Below are 19,080 nucleotides of genomic sequence, written 5' to 3'. Positions count from 1 at the left end.
AATCTGTAAAAATAATATCCCCTTTTTCAAATCGAGCCATTCTCAGATGCCCGTCACACCGACAGAGGCCGCTCCCACGATAGTTGATTGACATTAGCTCTTACCTCAGACCAGCTGACACAGTCCAGTAACTTTCCTTGTTTCGATGCCGAAGCAGGAATGTAAGTTAGACAAGAATATCTCCGACTGAGCGATTGAGGGGTTGTGTTGCTGGATGTAATAATGAACATAGTGGTCGTCATTTACTCCCGACATCTGAGCCGCTGAAGATGCAGTAGATTACATTTGTTTGTGAATGGAATGCGCCTCCTGATCTTTTCCATGTGAAATCAGTGTTGCCAACTATTTTCAATGGAAAGTAGCTAAACCCCACTTGAAAAGTCGTCAAATGTCCCTAAATTACGTCATACGCTCATTAGCATATTAGCTCATTAGTGTACGTCGTATTGTCTTGCGTCTCTGTGCTCACATACTGTTATTTAATGCAGCCAAATTCAATGAAACTGTTTTCATTTATATATTTCATAGATATATTGATATATTTTACGGTTTCTTTTGTCAGACAACGGGGTAAATATGAAATAGTGACTGAAACGCGGCCCATTAGGACTACATAACCAGATATTTATCTACACTAAAATCTTGATTCATAATCACGACATTGTCTAATGAAATAAAATACACATACGATTAAGACAATGGCTGTGCTGTGATTTCGGCTATACTTGCATGTAAAATAGAGTTAGAAGCATCAGAATATCTTTTTTTATCTGAAAGTGCTGCTTCTCTGCCGCTCACTGAACAGAGCAGACGCAGAAAGAGAGAGAGGGAGAGCGCTGGAAAGCACGACTTTGCGCTCGTGCGGCAGTACCAGAGAGTCTCATAAACTAAATAAGGTTGCTCCAAGAAGTCGCTAGATGTGTCGCTAGGCGCTTTTTCGAAAAAAAAGTCGCCAGGGGGGTCTGAAAAGTCGGTAAATCTAGCGACAAAGTCGCCAAGTTCGCAACACTGTGTGAAATCATTTGCATTTAAAGGAACAACCCCTTAGAATGAGATACAAATCCATTGAGAATTTTTAATCAAAGTATATTAGAGACTTTTCATTAAGACCCTAAAGAATCATATCAGCTTGTCATTTTTTAAGAAATTCAAACAATAAATACTGTTTTGTGGCTCTTTAATGTGTCGTGAACGATTGCTGTAGGGGAGGGCACAACCTAACACTTTTTGAATTTCTCAGTTTCCATGTGGGGTTCAGAGTATAATTTTTTATTATATTTTTATAATTTCACACTTGTCTAGTACAAATATGTAGCTTTGTTTCATAATTACAGTGTGTACGTTTTTCGTTATTTACCTCAAAAGAAAGGAAGTGAAAAGTGACAACATGCCCCGTATGTGAAGTACATTGTAACATGTGAGGGGCATGTTGTAACATGACCATATGACGGCTTAAAATGTTATCTGATCGAATGAAAAAAATATACATGACAAACTAAAATATTTTGTCAATAAAATAAAATGAGTAACTTTTAAAAATAAAATAATGGCGTTTTTATTTTTATTTTTAAGGTTCACAATGAACACAAAACACAGCTATAGAGTATAGTTTAAAACAATGTGCACAAATAGATGAAACACATTTAGACATTCTTTACATTTCTTGAAATAATAATTTCTCAACATTAAACATTGATTGTCAGTCTTTATTCACCTATTTCTTGTGGTTTCTTTTTTAAATCCATAAAAGTAAATAGTGAAAATTACATCGCTAATGTCATAAAATAGTTTAATAATAGCGGGGCAGATTATAACGCAGTTTAACAACGTTCCCCATCAGCGCGACTGGAATATAAAACTGGTTAGTGTCTTCTGATGGTTTGCCAAGCCTTAAACTATCTGAATGGATAAATAACAGATTGGAGATTAAAATAATAGCAGATTTGTCTCATTTTAAATGAATACTAAAAAATGAGATAAAAATTGACTTCAGCCAGAAATGTACTCTCACTATGGTAAAATAAATATTCAGCGATATCTTCAAAATGCTTTTGAATTTTGGTGCACTTTTTTTCTCTGTACAGTGTTGCTATGGCAACTAGTGAACACCATAAATTTGGTTAGGCTAGCACGTGTGGAAATATTTAAACCAGGCGTGTCAACTAACCCTGCGTTAGTTTGTGCCCCGCGCACCCTATTTACTAGATCAATAACTTGTGAACCGAACGTCTTTTCTTCTTTAACGTTACTTAAAGCACGAAAAAAACATGAATGCACATCAGAAAGTATTTTATTTCACTCGCAGAAAGACGTTAATACATACAATTTTTTACGTTTAAGTCCGCCAAAGTTAATCTACTCTCCTGTCTGACAGAATGGCTCTGCATTATGATTAGTCAGATGGCCTGTCAATCAAGCTGTTTGTGAAGGGTCATTGGACAGAAAGTCTGATGAGAAGCTGAAGTGCAGGGTGATGTCATAAAAATCGTTGACCAATATTGCCAGAAGACTGTACGTTTTGAATGCTTTTTATCTTGTAAATGCAAATTTTGTCATTGTTTTGAAACACACTAAAAATAAAGTTGCTTCATGATGCCATAGAAGAACCTTTTTTTGTCTAATAAGAAGGTTCTTTGAATTATAAAAAGGTAAGAAAGAGATTGTTCTCTAAATAACCTTTGACTAAATAGTTATTTGTGGAACCAAAAATGGTTCTATAGCATCGCTGTGAAGAACCTTTTAAAGCACCTTTATTTTTAAGAGTGTAGATTACATTAAGGCTAACATATGCATACTAAAAGCCAAAAAGCTTCCATTTTGGTTTCATGGGGACTTTAAAAATATTACTGATCCAAAGTAAGATTTTTAATGTTCTTTGTTTTTAAAAAGTGACTTATGCTCATCGAGACTGCATTGATTTGATCAAAAACAGATACGCCTATAAGGTTTTCTATTTTAAATTAGTTTATGAATATTATTTCTCAATATGCTCTTTGGCGCCGTTCACACAGAACACATCTTTGTGTTTAAAAATGCAAGAGGCAGCACTCAGCGCATTTTTTTTAAATGCCTCATCCATTTTTGCCAATTTAACATGTCCTTGGTAAAAGCAGGTGTTAATAAAAAACAAACAAACAAACAAAAAAACTAAACATTAAAGTAATAATAATAATAATAAAAAACCCAACTGACCCCAAAGCTTTAAATGGTAATGTAGCCTATACATATTTGTATGTATATGTGACATGCATGCCTCTCGCTCTTGAAAAAGACATGACTTGACGTGTTCATTCAGGCTCCAGCTTTGCTGCTAAAGTCCTGTGATAAGATGGAAGAGAACTGTGACCAATCTTTTGATCTTATTCATGAAACAGAACTTTGAGGTTAAAATGAATAAATCTGCAGTGGTCAGGAGTAAAAAAAATTCCATATCTTCCTGTGTCTTCCCATGAAGTAGGCCTTTAATGTTAAAGACAAAGTTTTTTTCTTAACCTGCAACATCATGAGTGACATCCTCGGAAACTTTGTGACTAAATGCATCACCATCTTAAATACTTTCGGTTTCCGCATGATGTGGGCTATAAAAGATCCTGGCTAGCTCAGTCAGAGTGAGTTACAGAATAATCTGGTAAGTGATGTTTGATTTTTTTACCTATACATTAGATAAGATTTTAACATTTCTAAAAGTGACAGAAACAAGTACATATGATAGAAATGTACCTATATGTGCTTGCCTACTGATAGTCAGAAGAATAAGCTCATAAATGAGTGGTTAGAAGTGATTGATTCTGGCGGAAATTAGGTATGTTAATGAATACTAAAGCTCACTAATCTAATTTGTTCAGTGTGGTTGAACCTTGAGTCTGTGTGGGAAAATATTTCTTGCAGAATAAAGGAGCCCACACATGATTCATTACCCTGAAAGGGACATCAGACACATTTATAGCTTGAATAGCCTGTCCAGACACTTTATCCGTCTTCTCCTTCTCTTCAGTCAATTGAACTTTAGCAAATATACTCTTAGATATTATCTATAGAGGTTAAGTACAGCTCTGGACCGCTTATAACCATTTTTCATTATGAAGGTCAGTATTAGTCAATAATTCCAGTGCACTATGTGAGTATCATTTTGAATGTTTAAAGCTTGAAATAGTCTGTGATTTATACTGTTATATAACGGTTTTAACCAAAGTCTATTATGATGCCCAAATTTCTGTTTTGTTTTTGCCTATAGGTTTCGCTTTCCACTTTACGCAAGAGAAGGTGCGTGAGGCGCTCCGGCTTCTGGCACGCTCAGCTCAAAATGTTTAAAAACTTTAGCCTGTGTAAATACTGTGAGTATCAGAGGGACATGTGCTTTTGATTTGTCAAAATGCTTTGTTTGAATCAGTTGGGGAGGCATACATGGGGACTCCAAAAGAGGTGAAATAGACTAGATGCTATGTGTTTTTAATTCATAAAAAGAAAGTAAAGCGAAACCACTTTCATTTGTGGAGAAATGTTCCTGTATTGAGTAAATGGAAAAACAGGATCGTTCAGCTGGAAAATGGAACTAGTCTACTGGATATTACATTATAACATTTGAATTAGCTTTGCCAGAATTTTTTTTTTTTAAATCCCGCTGTTCAGTTATCTAAAAAAAAATAAATAAATAAATAACATGATAAAGTAGGTTCATGTTGACATCTTATTAAAAGACAGCAGATAATGCTGAATAAGTGAAATTTGCGCAAAACTTTTGAGAAACTTCCCATATTAAGTAATAGCGTGTTTTTATCAAAACCACACCTAGGCTCAACTTTTGTAGAAAAACCTCCCTTAATTCTTAAAAAAACGGATAATGCCATGCCAGAAAATTACGCGTATACGCTGGCTAAATTTACGGACTGATTAAATGTTTTTTAGGTTTCTTCAATTTTTCCGTCAGCCCTAAAACGCAGTGCGTATTAAAATACAGGTACCTGTCGAAATCAAATTAAAAATAAATTTTTACGGTGTGTAACCTACACTGTAAGGAAAAAACTTGGACAATGTAGGCTAGTTAATTTTCGGTCAGGATATTAAAAGTTTACGGACATTTCTTTAACCCTACAACACGACGCAATAAGTAATTCAACACACGGGTAAAACACCTGTGAAAAGTAAATACGGAAAATTCGTTTTGTATTATCAAAGTATTAACAAAGTAGGCCTACATTGGGCCATATTTTGGCAGACTGAAGTGTAACGAAATACATAACTAAACCACAGGCGTATGGCTACACTGTAAAAAAAAAAAAAAAAAAAAAAAAAAAAAAAAAAAAAACACAATTTGTTGAGTCAGTTTAAAATAATTTGTTACCCTTGAGTTGAGTCAACTCAGTTAAGTTTAGTCAATATGAAATGTTAAGTTGTACTAAGTAACAACTTAGATATTTGTGTTTGCTAAACTTAACAGATGGGTAAGTAACCCAGCTGCCTTAAAATTTTAAGTTGAATCAACTCAAATATCTAAGTTGTCACTTAGTATAATTTAACATTTCAAGCTGAATAAACGTTTTTTGAGTTGACTGAACTTAAGATTTTAAGGCAGCCAGGTAACAAATTATTTTAAGTTGACTCAACGAATTGTTTTTTACAGTGTAGGGTATCCATTTTGTAATCATAATATTGAGAGAACTATGCAAGTTTGGTTACAGAAATTCACATTTCAAATGCTGTCTAGCCTGAAATCTTCGTTATTTTCATTAAAAGCATAATGTTTTGCAGTGTGTATAACATAACTTAAACGTAACTGCCAATACCTGATTTATTTTAGCGTTTTACACTGTAATGTCTGTTTTCAACAGTGTCTGCAGCGCTGGTACTGGTCTTGGTTTTCACCTACCATGTTGGTGGAATTACAGAAGATCCTCTTTTCAAATGCTTACAAGACTCTGATTATGATTACCTTCTGAAGCTAACAGAACAAGGTCTCCCTCCAACGAAGAACCCTCAGCATGTGGTTATTGTTGGAGCAGGTGCTGCTGGACTCACTGCTGCCAAGTTTCTGGAGGACGCAGGACATAAGGTATCATAACAGTATCTATAGCACAAAACAACATTTGACACCATGACAGACCATAAAGATAAGAATAAGAAGATAGGAGGCTCTCTAAACACAACTAAACTGAAGGAAAATCGTGTCTTTATTAGTTAGAAGTTAGTTCCATTTAGTTCAGTTATCTATTTTGCTAAGTTTAACCTTTTCAGACATCAGACTGTACAGACACATAATAGCCTTGGTTATTCTTCTAATCACTTCCATTTGAGATTCATGATGGGGCGTAACATAGTAACTTTTTGCTAGTGTGACATCTCCAATCTCATGACCTGGCTTTTCTCAACTTACACAGCGCGTGAGGAAATTAGTCATTTTTATAGGAAAAGAAAATGACAGTAATCAAGATTATATTAAGTGGGTGAAGCAGAGAAAACCCCTAGAAAATGTTTCCCTGAAGCACTGCATGAATGAAAATGAGGTGTTTTCTGTAGAATCACATTTTTATTTAATATATATATATATATATAGCGCTTAATTCTGTTGTCTCTGCTCTTATAGGTGACGATTATTGAGGCAAGTGATCGTATAGGTGGAAGAATTCTAACACATAGGGACAAAAAAGAGGGCTGGTATGCAGAACTTGGTGCCATGAGGATCCCAAGTTTCCACAAGTAAGTTCTTTTTAATCTCGGTCCATGAGAGTCAAATTCTATTTCATATTTAGCTCATGTAACTTTCTGAGTGTTGACAGTACAATAATTAGTGTGAAACTGTACCCACAGCCAGCTGACAGTAGAGATAAAAGTGCAGAGATTTATTTGATAGTGTAATTCATAATCAACAACATGAGGCAGATGTTGTGCAGGGTCAGAAAGCTTTCAGATTTCATCAGAATTATCTTGTGTTCTGAAGATGAACAAAAGCTTTATGGCTTTGGAACGACCTAAGGGTGAATAATTGATGACAGAATTTTATTTTTGGGTGAACTAACTCTTTAATCAATTTGTTTTCAATTATATCACTTTTTTAAGGATTCTAATGCATTTTGCACGAAAGCTGGGCCTGGAGTTTGGAGAATTCGTACAGGATGACGAAAACACTTACTATTTTATAAACGGATTTCGTTATAAAACCTACACCGTAAAGCGGAATCCAGACATTCTGAACTACCCTGTACACGACTGGGAGAAGGGGAAAAGTGCCAGGGAACTGTTTGACATAGCTTTGGGCAAGGTGAGTGAAAAACATTCTGTTTATTAAAAAAAAAAACACATGTATCTGGACCCATGTATCAATTGTTTATTTAAAGGAGAATGAGTGAGGTTAATTAATAATGTTTCTCATTGACATGAAGTCAGAATAATTAATTATTGTGCTTTTATAAATATAGTTTTATTGTTCCTTACTTTCTCTGATCTTTATTAGGTAAAAGTTGATGCGCAGAAAATGGGCTGTGAGAAAATGTTGAACAAATATGATTCATACTCAGTAAAGGTAAAATATTTGCAATATGTCATCTGATTTAAGTAAGATTTACAATAAGTTTTAAAATATATTTAAGCCTAAATCTGGGTACTCTCTAAATCCAATCTGTAACAGGAGTATTTAGTGAATGTGGGAAATTTGAGCAGAGGAGCTTTGCGAATGATTGGTGATCTCCTGAATGAGAACAGCTTCTTTTACACGGCCCTCACTGAGATGCTCTACATCCAGTCTGATATAAACGACAACTACACGTAAGATATTACAGTTAACCAAAACTGATGTCCTCTATACACTACCATTCAAAAGTTTGAGATGTTTTAAGGAGGCCTCTTATGCTCACCAAAGCTGCATTTATTTGATCAAAATACAGTAATATTGTGAAATATTTTTGCTATTTAAAAAAATGCTTTCTATTTGGATATATTTTAAAATGTAATTTGTTCCTGTGATGGCAAAGCTGAATTTTCGTCATTACTCCAGTCGTCAGTGTCACATGATCCTTCAGAAATCATTCTAATATGCTGATTTGCTTTTTTTTCCCCTCAGGATTTTTTTTTTCAGTATGTCTTTACTGTACTGCATCCTTGCTAAATGAAAGTATTAGTTTCTTTTAAAAAATTGTACTTGCTCAAGACTTTTGAATGGTAGTATCAGCTAAAATATCAAATTATGTCAAACATGTTCAAAATACACTGCTGTTCAAAAGTTTGGAATCAGAAAGATTTTAATGTTTTTTAAAGAAGACTTTCCTGCTCATCAAGGCTATGTTCATTTGATTAAAAATACAGAAAAAACAGTAAAATTGTGAAATATTACTGCAATTTAAATTTAATATAATTTAAAATGTAATTTATTCCTGTGATACAAAGCTGAATTTTCAGCATCATTACCCCAGTCTTCAGTGTCACATGATCCTTCAGAAATAATTCTAATATAATGATTTATTATCAGTGTTGGAAACAGTTGTGCTGCATAATATGTTTTTGGAATCTGTGATACTTTGATGAATAAAACGTTAAAAATAACAGGATTTATTTAAAATAAAACTGTTTTGCAACAATATACACTACTGTTCAAATTCGGGTCAGCAAATTTTTTCTTTCTTTCTTTCTTTGAAAGAAATTAATACTTTTATGCAGCAAGGATGTTAAATTGATAAAAAAGTGATAGTAAAGACTTATATTTTTCTATTTTGAATAAATGCTGTTCTTTTCAACTTTTTATTCTTTAAAGAATCCTAAAAAAAAGTATCACAGGTTCCAAATCATTTTTAACAGCACAACTGTTTCCAATATTGATAATAAATCAGGATATTAGAATGATTTCTGAATGATCATGTGACGCTGAAGACTGGAGTAATGGCTGATGAAAATTCAAATTTGCATCAAAGAAATAAATGATATGTTAAAGTATATTCAAAAATAACTGTTATTTTAAAATTGCAATATTATTTCATAATATTACTTGTTTCCTTATTTTTGATCATATAAATGGAACTTTGATGCGCATAAGAGACTTCTTTTAACAACTTACTGATCCCAAACTTTTGAATGGCAGTGAATCTACATCAATGCTCTTTTTCAGGTATTCTGAATTTAAAGGCGGCTTTGAAACATTCTCTAATGCATTCTACAATGTGCTGAATGCCACAATTCTTAAGCACTCAAAAGTCCAAGCGATCAGTCAAACGCAGGACAACGTGACAGTTACGTACGAAGACTGGCGTGACCACGACGCCCTGACCAGCATTACTGCCGATTATGTATTGGTGACGGCCACAGCCAAAGCAACGCTCCTCATTGACTTCAAGCCTCCTCTGTCAGCTGAAAAAATGGAAGCGTTGCGCTCGCTGCACTATTCCAGCTCCACAAAAGTAGTGTTAAGCTTCAGCAAAAGGTTCTGGGAGAATGACGGCATTCAGGGTGGCAAAAGCATCACAGATCTGCCATCACGTTTCATTCACTACCCCAGTCATAACTCCTCTGGGATATCCGGCGGGGCTGTGTTGGCTTCTTACACTTCTTCTGATGACGCTGCGTTCCTACAGACCATAAAGGATGATGAGCTGAAGGAACTGGTGTTGAATGACTTGGTGAAGATCCACGGAGAGCACATCCGACAGCTCTACACCGGAGGTGTTGTCAAAAAGTGGGGACTGGATCCTTACAGCCACGGCGCCTTTGCCATCTTCACTCCATTCCAGATGAGTGACTATAGTAAGTTTATAGTCCAGAATGAGGGGAGGATTTACTTTGCAGGAGAGCACACAGCCAGACCTCATGCCTGGATTGAAACTGCCATGAAATCAGCTCTGAGAGCTTCAGATAAAATAAATAACGATGCAAAGTAGGAAACTTAGTGATGGTAGGTTTATAAAACATAAAGACATTTCGAAAACCCTATAGTTGCCCAGTATTGAAATTTAACGCTCTTGTGCTTTTTCTTTACCAGGTTTTAGCTGACTACACTCTCAGAGACTTCAAAATATGACTTGAAACGGTGGATATCATGCCATTCTGGCAACCATCATCTTTGCAAGACTTTGTTAGTTTCACTACCATGATATTATTTGTAAAATATCATTTCCCTCTTAAAGGTGTAGATTAAGTTGAGGCATGTGGTTGGCATTTTGGAGTGTTTGATATTTTATGAAACTGTATGTAAATATGTGACCCTGGACCACAAAACCAGTCTTAAGTCGCTGGGGTATATTTGTAGCAATAGCCAAAAATACATTGTATGGGTCATTGATTTTTCTTTTATGGCAAAAATCATTAGAACATTAAGTAAAGATCATGTTCCATGAAGATATTTTGTAAAATTCCTATTGTAAATATATGAAAACTTAATTTTTGATTGTTAATCATTGTTAAGAACTTTATTTGGACAACTTTAAAGGCAGTTTTCTCAATATTTTGATTTTTTTGCACCCTCAGATTCCAGATATTCAAATAGTTGTATCTCGACCAAATATCGCCCTATCCTAACAAACATACATCAGTGGAAAGCTTATTTATTCAGCTTTCAGATGATGTATAAATCTCAATTTTGAGAAATTGACCCTTATGACTGGTTTTGTGATCCAGGGTCACATATAAGACAGACAAGAGTGATCTTCTAAGCACTTATGCAAGAATCCTGACACTCAAAACAATGCATCATTAATCATTATCCTGTATTTTATTGCTAACTGTCAATATATCATATAACAATGTACCTCAAAACCAAGACTTGACATTTATTTAGAGTGTTTTTTATTTTATTTTACTTTTAATAGTTTAGTTTAGTTTAATGAATTAAATTGTATAACCTTATTTAATATTCTGGTACTGTGGTACTGTATATATGCAGACTATTTTATTATTAACAGCATTAATACTATATATATTTTTTTTTTTTTTCAGTTGAAATGATTGAATTGTATTTACACACCCTTTGTTGAATGTTTACATGTTGAGTGAATGTAACAAGCAATGTTAAAATGTTACATAGATTAATAAAATTAATCATTTGTTTAAAAGCATTGTCTTTTTATTACATGTGATGCAATTTGTAACACATCAACTATAAAATTCCATAGTTTTGTTTCACAGATTTTGTTTCATAATTGTAATTAATAACACATCTAAAACAATACATTCTGTTTATATATATATATATATATATATAGCATTATTTTTTTTTCATTTAATTTAATTTACTTAGCAATAAGCTTGGTGAAATAAAAGGGACATCTTCGTGTCTGTGACCAGTGTTTACCGAGTTTTGACGAATGAAGATCCGAAAATAAATGAACTATTACAAAGAACAGTTATACATCAGTTCACAAATTAAATATAACCTACTATTCAAATTAGTAACGCCTTGAGTTATTATTTCTGAATAAATGTAAAAATGCTAAATCACCGATTTCATGAGATATATTAAAATTCTATAGATATTCTAGTATATTTTGATATTTAAATCGATTTATATTAGCATATTTAACACGAAAAGGTTAATTTCATCACACCGGTCACTGGCGGCATTAGTACATCCGGGTGATTCCAGTGACCTTGGATGATTGGTTGTGAGAATCATGGCGGCTCTTGTCCGTATAAGTTCTGTTTGCCACAGAGGTGTCAGCCGTAAGTTTGAGTGTTTTTCATGCTTTTGTTCTCTGCACCTCATCCTGTATCACAGTTGTTTAGCCTTAAGGTAGTATGTAAACGAAGTCGTTTTCTAGTGACGTTTGATTATAATATCAGTACGCGTACTCGTACTGCTAGCATGCTAACTTAACCCTGTCACTCATTTCTGAGTTCCCTCTATTCACCCTCTCTAAATCAAGCAGTTGTTTTTATTCAAGCGAGATTGCTGGTAAACGCAATAACGTACACAGAAAGACCGAGGCTGGGAATTTCATTAGTGTATAAAAGTATAGGTTGCAAGGAGAAATTATATTTTTTCATAATTTATCAATTTATTTGTGATTTTAAATGATTTGTCGTATCTAAGCATTCGTTACAGATGAACATCAAATTCTGAATCCCTTTTCCTTTTAATTACGTGTGTTTTCTTGTATTGTTTATTCTTGTGACTTTCCACAGCTCTGTTATTTCGCTCTTCCTCCCTCATCAGACCCTTGGCCGTACAGAACAAGGATCGTGATTGTCCATACTTAATATCAGCAAAGATACATGCTACTCCATCCAACTATGGTTAGTTAATTTACATTTTGTATGTTTTTTGCAACATCATAAATCAAGATAATTTATTATCAGTACTTTCGGACTGGACAAGAGCCTTTTCATTGGGTCTGAAATGTAAGTGTTTCAACATTCAGTCTAGATCTAGTCATCTTTTCATTAGTCAAGTAAATGATTATTGACAGGTGACTACAGCTATAGGCAATAGAAAGTAAATGTTGAATCTGGATATTGCTAACCATCTGTCAGGTTCATGGCCGGCAAAGACAGAAAAATACACTGGTTATTTAGAGCTACAGACTAAACATAGTAAAGTTCAAACATTTCCAGTGCTGCCTTCAGCATTTTCTTTCCGTCTGTTTGCATACAGGATTGTTAAATACGTAGAATAAGTGTTATTAAAGTCTGATTGCTGGAGATATGTGCCATAGAAAGACTAAATATATGTTGACAGAGAAGTAACAGTTTGTGAAGTAACAGTTGTTGATTACGTTTTTTTTATTTTTATTTTTTAAACAGCGGGCTCTGGGTCCAAAGCTGCTTCTCTGCACTGGACAGGAGAGCGGATCCTGAGCATAGTTCTTCTGGGCTTGGCACCCGTTGCATACTATTACCCCGGCCCTGCTGTTGACTACTCTTTAGCAGCTGCACTTACTCTACACGGTCACTGGTAAGAGAAAATGTGTTTTCTAATTAATGCTTGACATATTCAAAATGATATATTTTGTCTTTCTTTTTTTTTTTTCTGAACTATGGCGAGATGTTGGGAACAATTCCGATCACTTATCAGTAAATGATGCCATATATAGTATAGTCAGTGCCTGTTGTAATTCCATATGAAGTTTTAACTTTGCAATTTTGAGTCTGACAGGTCCGATCCAATTGAGCGTTGCACTATTTCAGTAAAATAGTTTCTGGCACAAAATGAAGGTGTCTGCTTTGGTTTGCAAAGTCATGGGTGGCTGTAACACCCTTTGTGCAAGGATTTACCCTCCCTGTGGACACCAGCACTTAAGGCCACTTCTAATTTTAGCAAAGCTGTTAGTTACTTTTGGGTCACATAGGTACTTGCATTTTAAATTTATTTAGGTGTAAATGTGATAACAAACTGGCTTTTAAAAATGATTGACCCTGAGTCAACAAAGTTTTATGAAATTGGAGCAGTTATGCATCAGGGCATTAAGTTGTAATCCATTTGTATTGCATTATTGTCATAATATGCTCATCAAAGGATGTTGCGTTCCAATAATTTATTGTAGTTATCATTAAAAAAATAAATAGATACAGCAGAATCATATATCTACAAATTACTGTATGCATGCAACATATTCTGAACTACAATTTAAACAAAAACTCAAGGATATATTTTGTATTTTACTGCATTTAGGCTTTTCTTTTAATGGTTTTATTTAATTTGAATAATACTCTTTCTGCAACATATGGAAGCCTGTTTCCGCCACTGAATACAAAAATAAAAAAAAAAGGTAATTGCGACTTTTTATCTCACAATTCTGACTTTTTTTGTCTGGATTGTGGGATATAAACCCGCTATTGTGAGTTATGAAGTCAGACTTGTGAGATTCTGAGGGGGAAAAAGACTAATATGTGCTGACTTTATAACACACAATTGTGAGGTAAGTCGAAATTGTGAGATATAAACTCAAAATTCTGAGAACACATCAGTCTTTTTTTCCCTCAAAATTGGACTATAACTCGCAATTGCAAGTTTATATCTCACAATTCTGAGAAAAAAAAGTCAGAATTACAAGATCAGAATTGTGATTTATTTTTTCAGAATTGCAAGTTTATATTACGCAATTCTGAGAAAATAAATTAGAATTATGACTGTGTGTGTGTGTGTAATGCAATTATGAGAAAAATGTCAGATTTGTGAGATAAGATGTTGCACGGGATTTGTTTAACTAATTAACTTTTAATTAGTTCTAAAAAAAATTATGGGATTACAATATTTTAACGCAGTTAACGTACTGGCCCTGCCCCCAGACCTGTATGTCATAGTTGACTGTTGACACAGATGATGCAGGGCAACAACTCCCCTGTATGTGTTTTGTTTTATATTTATATATATCAGCAAGAACAATATGACACAAGTGCTGATTTTTGTCCCGATCTGTTATGAGCTTAAATTTGATTTTATACAACAGTGCAGTAAAAAGGTTAATACTGAAGTTAATACTGTTATATTTTAAACACAATATTATGTGTTTTTGCTCAATTTTACAGAGAATATATTACATTTGAAGCCGCAGCAGAATTGTTGCGGGTCTCAGAGCAACACAGCTGTTAAGAAGAACAATATTAAGAAGAACAATAAAAATAAAAACATTAAAGGGATAGTTCACCAAAAAATGTAAATTCTGTCATCATTTACTGACCCTCAAAAGAAGGCATTTTGAAGACTGTTGTTAAAAATACTGAGATGTTTCTCAAATTATCTTCTTTTATGTTCCTTAGTTTATATTAGGCATTTGCGGTCTAAATGTTTAAGTGTAATAACTTCTATGTTGAACCAAAAAAAAAAAAAAAAAAAAAAAAAAAACTCTATGGCTACAATTTCTAATGTGTTCTTGATACTTTCTCATTTAACACAAAAATAGCTTTAAATAATCTTTTTGCTGATATTTTCACAGTCAATTTTATTTTGCAATTAATTAGATTGATTGAAACATCATGTAATTAATTAATTCAAAACGTTTAATCGACTGACAGCCCATTGTTAGTTAATTAACAATAGTTAATTAGTTAGTTAACAATACCATTGTTTAAATACAGTGGTGGAAATGGGCTTCCATAGCAATAAGATGTTATTTTTTTTTATTTAATGGATTGTTTTAGTGCTTGTTGTCCTTTAACACCTTCTTGCAGTGTTTGCAGTGATGTAATCTTTATTTATGATTACATTATTATTTACCTGCTCTGACAACTGATTATGTTTGGCTTTTTGAAAGCCAATGGTACATGTCTCGGATGTTTACTGAAAGCGTACTTAAATGTATGAATCGAATATCCAACAGCTGAAATATCAAAATTATAAAGGAGAAAAAAAGTGTTGATTTGCAGGAATAGTTCATCCAAAAATGAAAATTTGCTGACAATGTACTCACCCTCAGGCTATCAGATGTAGATGAGTTTGTTTCACATTAGAACAGATTTGGAGAAATTTAGCATGCATCACTTGCTCACCAATGGATCCCCTGCAGTAAATGGGTGCCGTCAGAATGAGAGTCCAAACAGCTGATGAGAACATCACAATAATCCATAAGTAATCAACACGACTCCAGTCCATCAGTCAACATCTTGTGAAGTGAAAAAGCTGCTTGTTTGTATTAAACAAATCTTTCATTAAAGGAAAAAATGCTGATAACTTACTCAACCCCATGTCATCCAAGATGTTTATGTCTTTCTCACTTCAGTCAAAAAGAAAATCAAGATTTTTCTCCATATAGTGGACTTCAGTGGGAGCCAACTGTTTGAAGGTCCAAACTGCAGTTTCAATGAGGCTTCGAAAGTCTCTACGCAATCCCAGCGGAGGAATAAGGGTCTTATCTAACAAAAAAAAACAAACAATTAACTTTTTAACCACAAATTCTAATTATGCACTAGCTCTGCATCTTTGACTTGACGCATTACGTAGTCAACATTGGAAAGGTCACAAGTGACGGGTTTTAAAAAAAAAAAAAAAAAAAGTTTTTTTTTTTTTTTTTTTTTTTTTTTTTAACAAAGCGAACGTGCAATGTCCTTTACAAAAAACCTAAAACAACGATGTTAGACGATTTTGAAGTTGGAGGAGAAAATGAGATGGAGTGTTTTTTTTTGGCCTACCCTACCTTTTTGAACCGGAGTACACAGACGAAAAACTAACCACACGTGACCTTTCCAGTGTGATTACGTAATGCGTGAAGATGTAGTGCAAGATGAGCATTTGTGGTTAAAAAGTATATGCATATAAATTTATTTTTAGAAAATGACTAGTCTTTTTGCTACATAAAATTCTTATTCTTAGGCTTGGCTTAACTTAACTTTAAACTGTCACATCTGACCACAATACAAGTCCATAATACATGACGCTTCTTCCAGTGGAAAAAGTCCATCCCCAGTTTTCTCACATCAGAATCCGCCAACATGTTTAGAACTGTTTTGCACTTTACTATTTTTGTGTGAACTATTCCTTTAGCATGAATATCCATAACAAACAGTGTCTTTTTTTTTTTTTTTTTTTTTTTTTTTTTTTGAAAAAGACATTATTGCATTTTACTATGTGTTTTCCAGGGGTCTTGGCCAGGTTGTGACAGATTACGTTCATGGAGACTTTAAAGTCAAGATGGCTAATGCTGGCCTCTTCCTTCTGTCGACCGTCACCTTCGCCGGCCTGTGCTACTTCAACTACCATGACGTGGGGATTTGTAAAGCTGTGGCCCTTTTGTGGAGTAAATGACTGGACTGAGATGAGGGATGGGGGTGCTGTGGGATCCGCTTTCAACATCAGAGTTCCAGTTTATTGTATACAATTGTGACATTATATGTAAATTCTATAAATATATCATTTTTGACAACATTGTGTCGATTTGCAGGTGTTTTTAATTATTAATGTTGTCAGTTTGTTCACAACATGCACAGCTTTTGCTTAAGATGTAAATCTCTGCATGTCGTCAACTCTCATGTCTGGGGAAAATCAGTGTTTCTGAAGCAGCATAATGAACTAATTGTGGCTAGTAGATGCTGGTCAATGTATTTGAACTTGAAGAATCATTATGCTAATAATATTAAATTTTTACAAGTAAATGATCAGGTAATAAATGTCTTGGCCGTATTTATTGCATAATGTCTTCTTGTCAACCAATATCTATCTTGACTTAAGATGTCATCACAGCATGTGCAGAATTAAATTTACACCGGTATTTGAACATGTACCTTCATTAATGACTACAACATCTGGAGAATTGTCACACTGACAGTATTTTGGTTTCACACTTTGCATGGCTGTATTTCTGCTCAAATAAGTAATCGCTAATGAAAGGCAATTTGTAATTGGATGTGCTTTGCACTAAAAGCAATTTATTTTTGTTTTTAAGTTGCTTAGATGTACTCAAAGCAGATATAACTGAGCTTGTGTGGGTAATGATAGTTTTGGATCAAAGGTTTATAAAGATATTTTTCATGACTGACCTCGATGGGAATAGAATTTGAACAGATTTTGCAAATCCTGTTATCATGTTCTTATACATGTCTGAAAATGCTCCAACTTGATCAAGTCTGGCTGCACTTGTGTCTGTTTAAAGTGCTATGGAGAATTGTGTAATAAATCTGTATGACTAGATTCCTATGCAGATTGAAGCTTTGGGTAAAAATGTAAATTTTTTATTTTGTTTATTTATTTATTTTTTTTTTTTGGATTATATGTTTCTTTGGAGCAAACAGGATTTTCCACTGTACTGTGTTACAGCCAGAGCTGGGTAGATTACTTCAAATTTTAATCCGTTACAGATTCCAAATTACATGACAAAAATTCTAGTAATAATTGCAATAATTCCAGATTTAATAATCTTTTACCATATTGATATAAAAATGCTAAGAAAAAGAAATTATATTCTATTTGTTGGTATTAATGACATTCAGGTTTCCCAAACTGGGGTTTGTAAGTTTAAAGAAAAGCTATCAATTAATTAAATAATTAAAAATGATTCATTTTAAAATAACATCAATCAAAATAAAATACTTATTACAATTTTTTTTTAATATTTTATTTGTTTATCTGTATGTCATGTGACCATTAACTAATTGGACACATAATTATTAACTTATTATCTAAAAATCTGAGGGGTTACTGCAAGTTAATTTATTAGGTGAAAGAAAGACACAAGCCTTCCAAAGATAGAGTAATGCTGCCTTTCCGAGATGACAACACGTGACATTTTACTCATAGCTTTCCATGTTGTCGGACTCGGAGGTAGCGCCTATGTAGCGCCAAAACGAACCTGACGGTGGTCACGTGGTACATCTGTAACTGGTTTAAGTCGAACTTTTAAAAACATTCCGAGTTTACAAGTTGTAATTACGAGTTCAGGAACACGTGAGGGCTTTGGCGTTGATAGTGTTGCCATAGAAACACATAATTCAGATAGAGTACAATGTCACGTGTTTTCATCTCGGAATTACGGCATGGCGTGAATGCAGCATAATAAATGGTTAAATAACCCACTGAGTGATCATTAAAAAAAATGGTTCTGAAAGCTGAATAAGTAAGCTTTCAATTGATGTATGGTTTTGGCTGAGATAATCTGGGGGTGCAAAAAAAAAAAAAAAAAAAAAAAAAATCAAAATATTGAGAAAATCGCCTTTAAAGTTGTACAAATGAAGTCTTTAGCAATGGATATTACTAATTAAAAATTAAGTTTTTATATATTTATGGTAGAAAATTTACTATATCTTCATAGAACATGATCTCTACTTAATATCCTAATGACCGGCAAAAAAAAAAAAAAAAAAAAAAAAAAAAAAAATCATTTTGACCCATACAATGTATTGTTGGCTATTGCTACAAATATACCCATGCAACGTAAGACTGGTTTTGTGGTCCCGGGCCACATATGTAATCATGTAATCAATAAAAAAGTAACTGTAGTCTGATTAAAAGTATTTAAAAATCTAATTGGATCTAATTACAAGTACAAGTAATTTTTGGAATATTATTACGTAATCCAGATTACATTTAATCAGTTACTACCCAGCTCTGATTACAACAAAGTTCAAAGATAAATACATAAACGTGCATGTTAAAATTCTCCAGTTTTAAGTGTTGAGTTTTAATGTCATTTCAAGTGTCTCTATAAGACCTGCTGTTGATGGTGCTTAGTGGTCACAGTG

At 33.7% G+C, this 19,080-nt stretch overlaps 2 protein-coding genes across 2 annotated transcripts; both read left to right on the top strand.

Annotated features, from left to right (window-relative positions):
* Window positions 1-3,566: 3,566 nt before the first annotated feature.
* On the top strand, window positions 3,567-10,930 carry il4i1 (interleukin 4 induced 1). The gene is made up of 9 exons (XM_051128657.1): window positions 3,567-3,628; window positions 4,235-4,334; window positions 5,829-6,049; window positions 6,581-6,693; window positions 7,054-7,255; window positions 7,448-7,516; window positions 7,622-7,758; window positions 9,092-9,871; window positions 9,959-10,930. Exons 2-8 carry the CDS (start codon window positions 4,304-4,306, stop codon window positions 9,855-9,857), a joined length of 1,539 nt encoding a protein of 512 aa, XP_050984614.1. The 5' UTR covers window positions 3,567-3,628; window positions 4,235-4,303; the 3' UTR covers window positions 9,858-9,871; window positions 9,959-10,930.
* Window positions 10,931-11,518: 588 nt separating this feature from the next.
* On the top strand, window positions 11,519-17,533 carry sdhdb (succinate dehydrogenase complex, subunit D, integral membrane protein b). The gene is made up of 4 exons (XM_051128666.1): window positions 11,519-11,634; window positions 12,097-12,207; window positions 12,715-12,865; window positions 16,486-17,533. The coding sequence occupies exons 1-4, from the start codon at window positions 11,586-11,588 to the stop codon at window positions 16,649-16,651; spliced, it is 477 nt and encodes a 158-aa protein (XP_050984623.1). The 5' UTR covers window positions 11,519-11,585; the 3' UTR covers window positions 16,652-17,533.
* The last annotated feature ends 1,547 nt before the right edge of the window (window positions 17,534-19,080 follow it).

The sequence above is a fragment of the Labeo rohita genome, chromosome 15, assembly GCF_022985175.1.
Source record: "Labeo rohita strain BAU-BD-2019 chromosome 15, IGBB_LRoh.1.0, whole genome shotgun sequence".
In the NCBI taxonomy this organism is placed as follows: Eukaryota; Metazoa; Chordata; class Actinopteri; order Cypriniformes; family Cyprinidae; genus Labeo; species Labeo rohita.
Note: the sequence above shows the minus strand (reverse complement) of the source record. Positions and strands in the feature narration are given on the sequence as shown.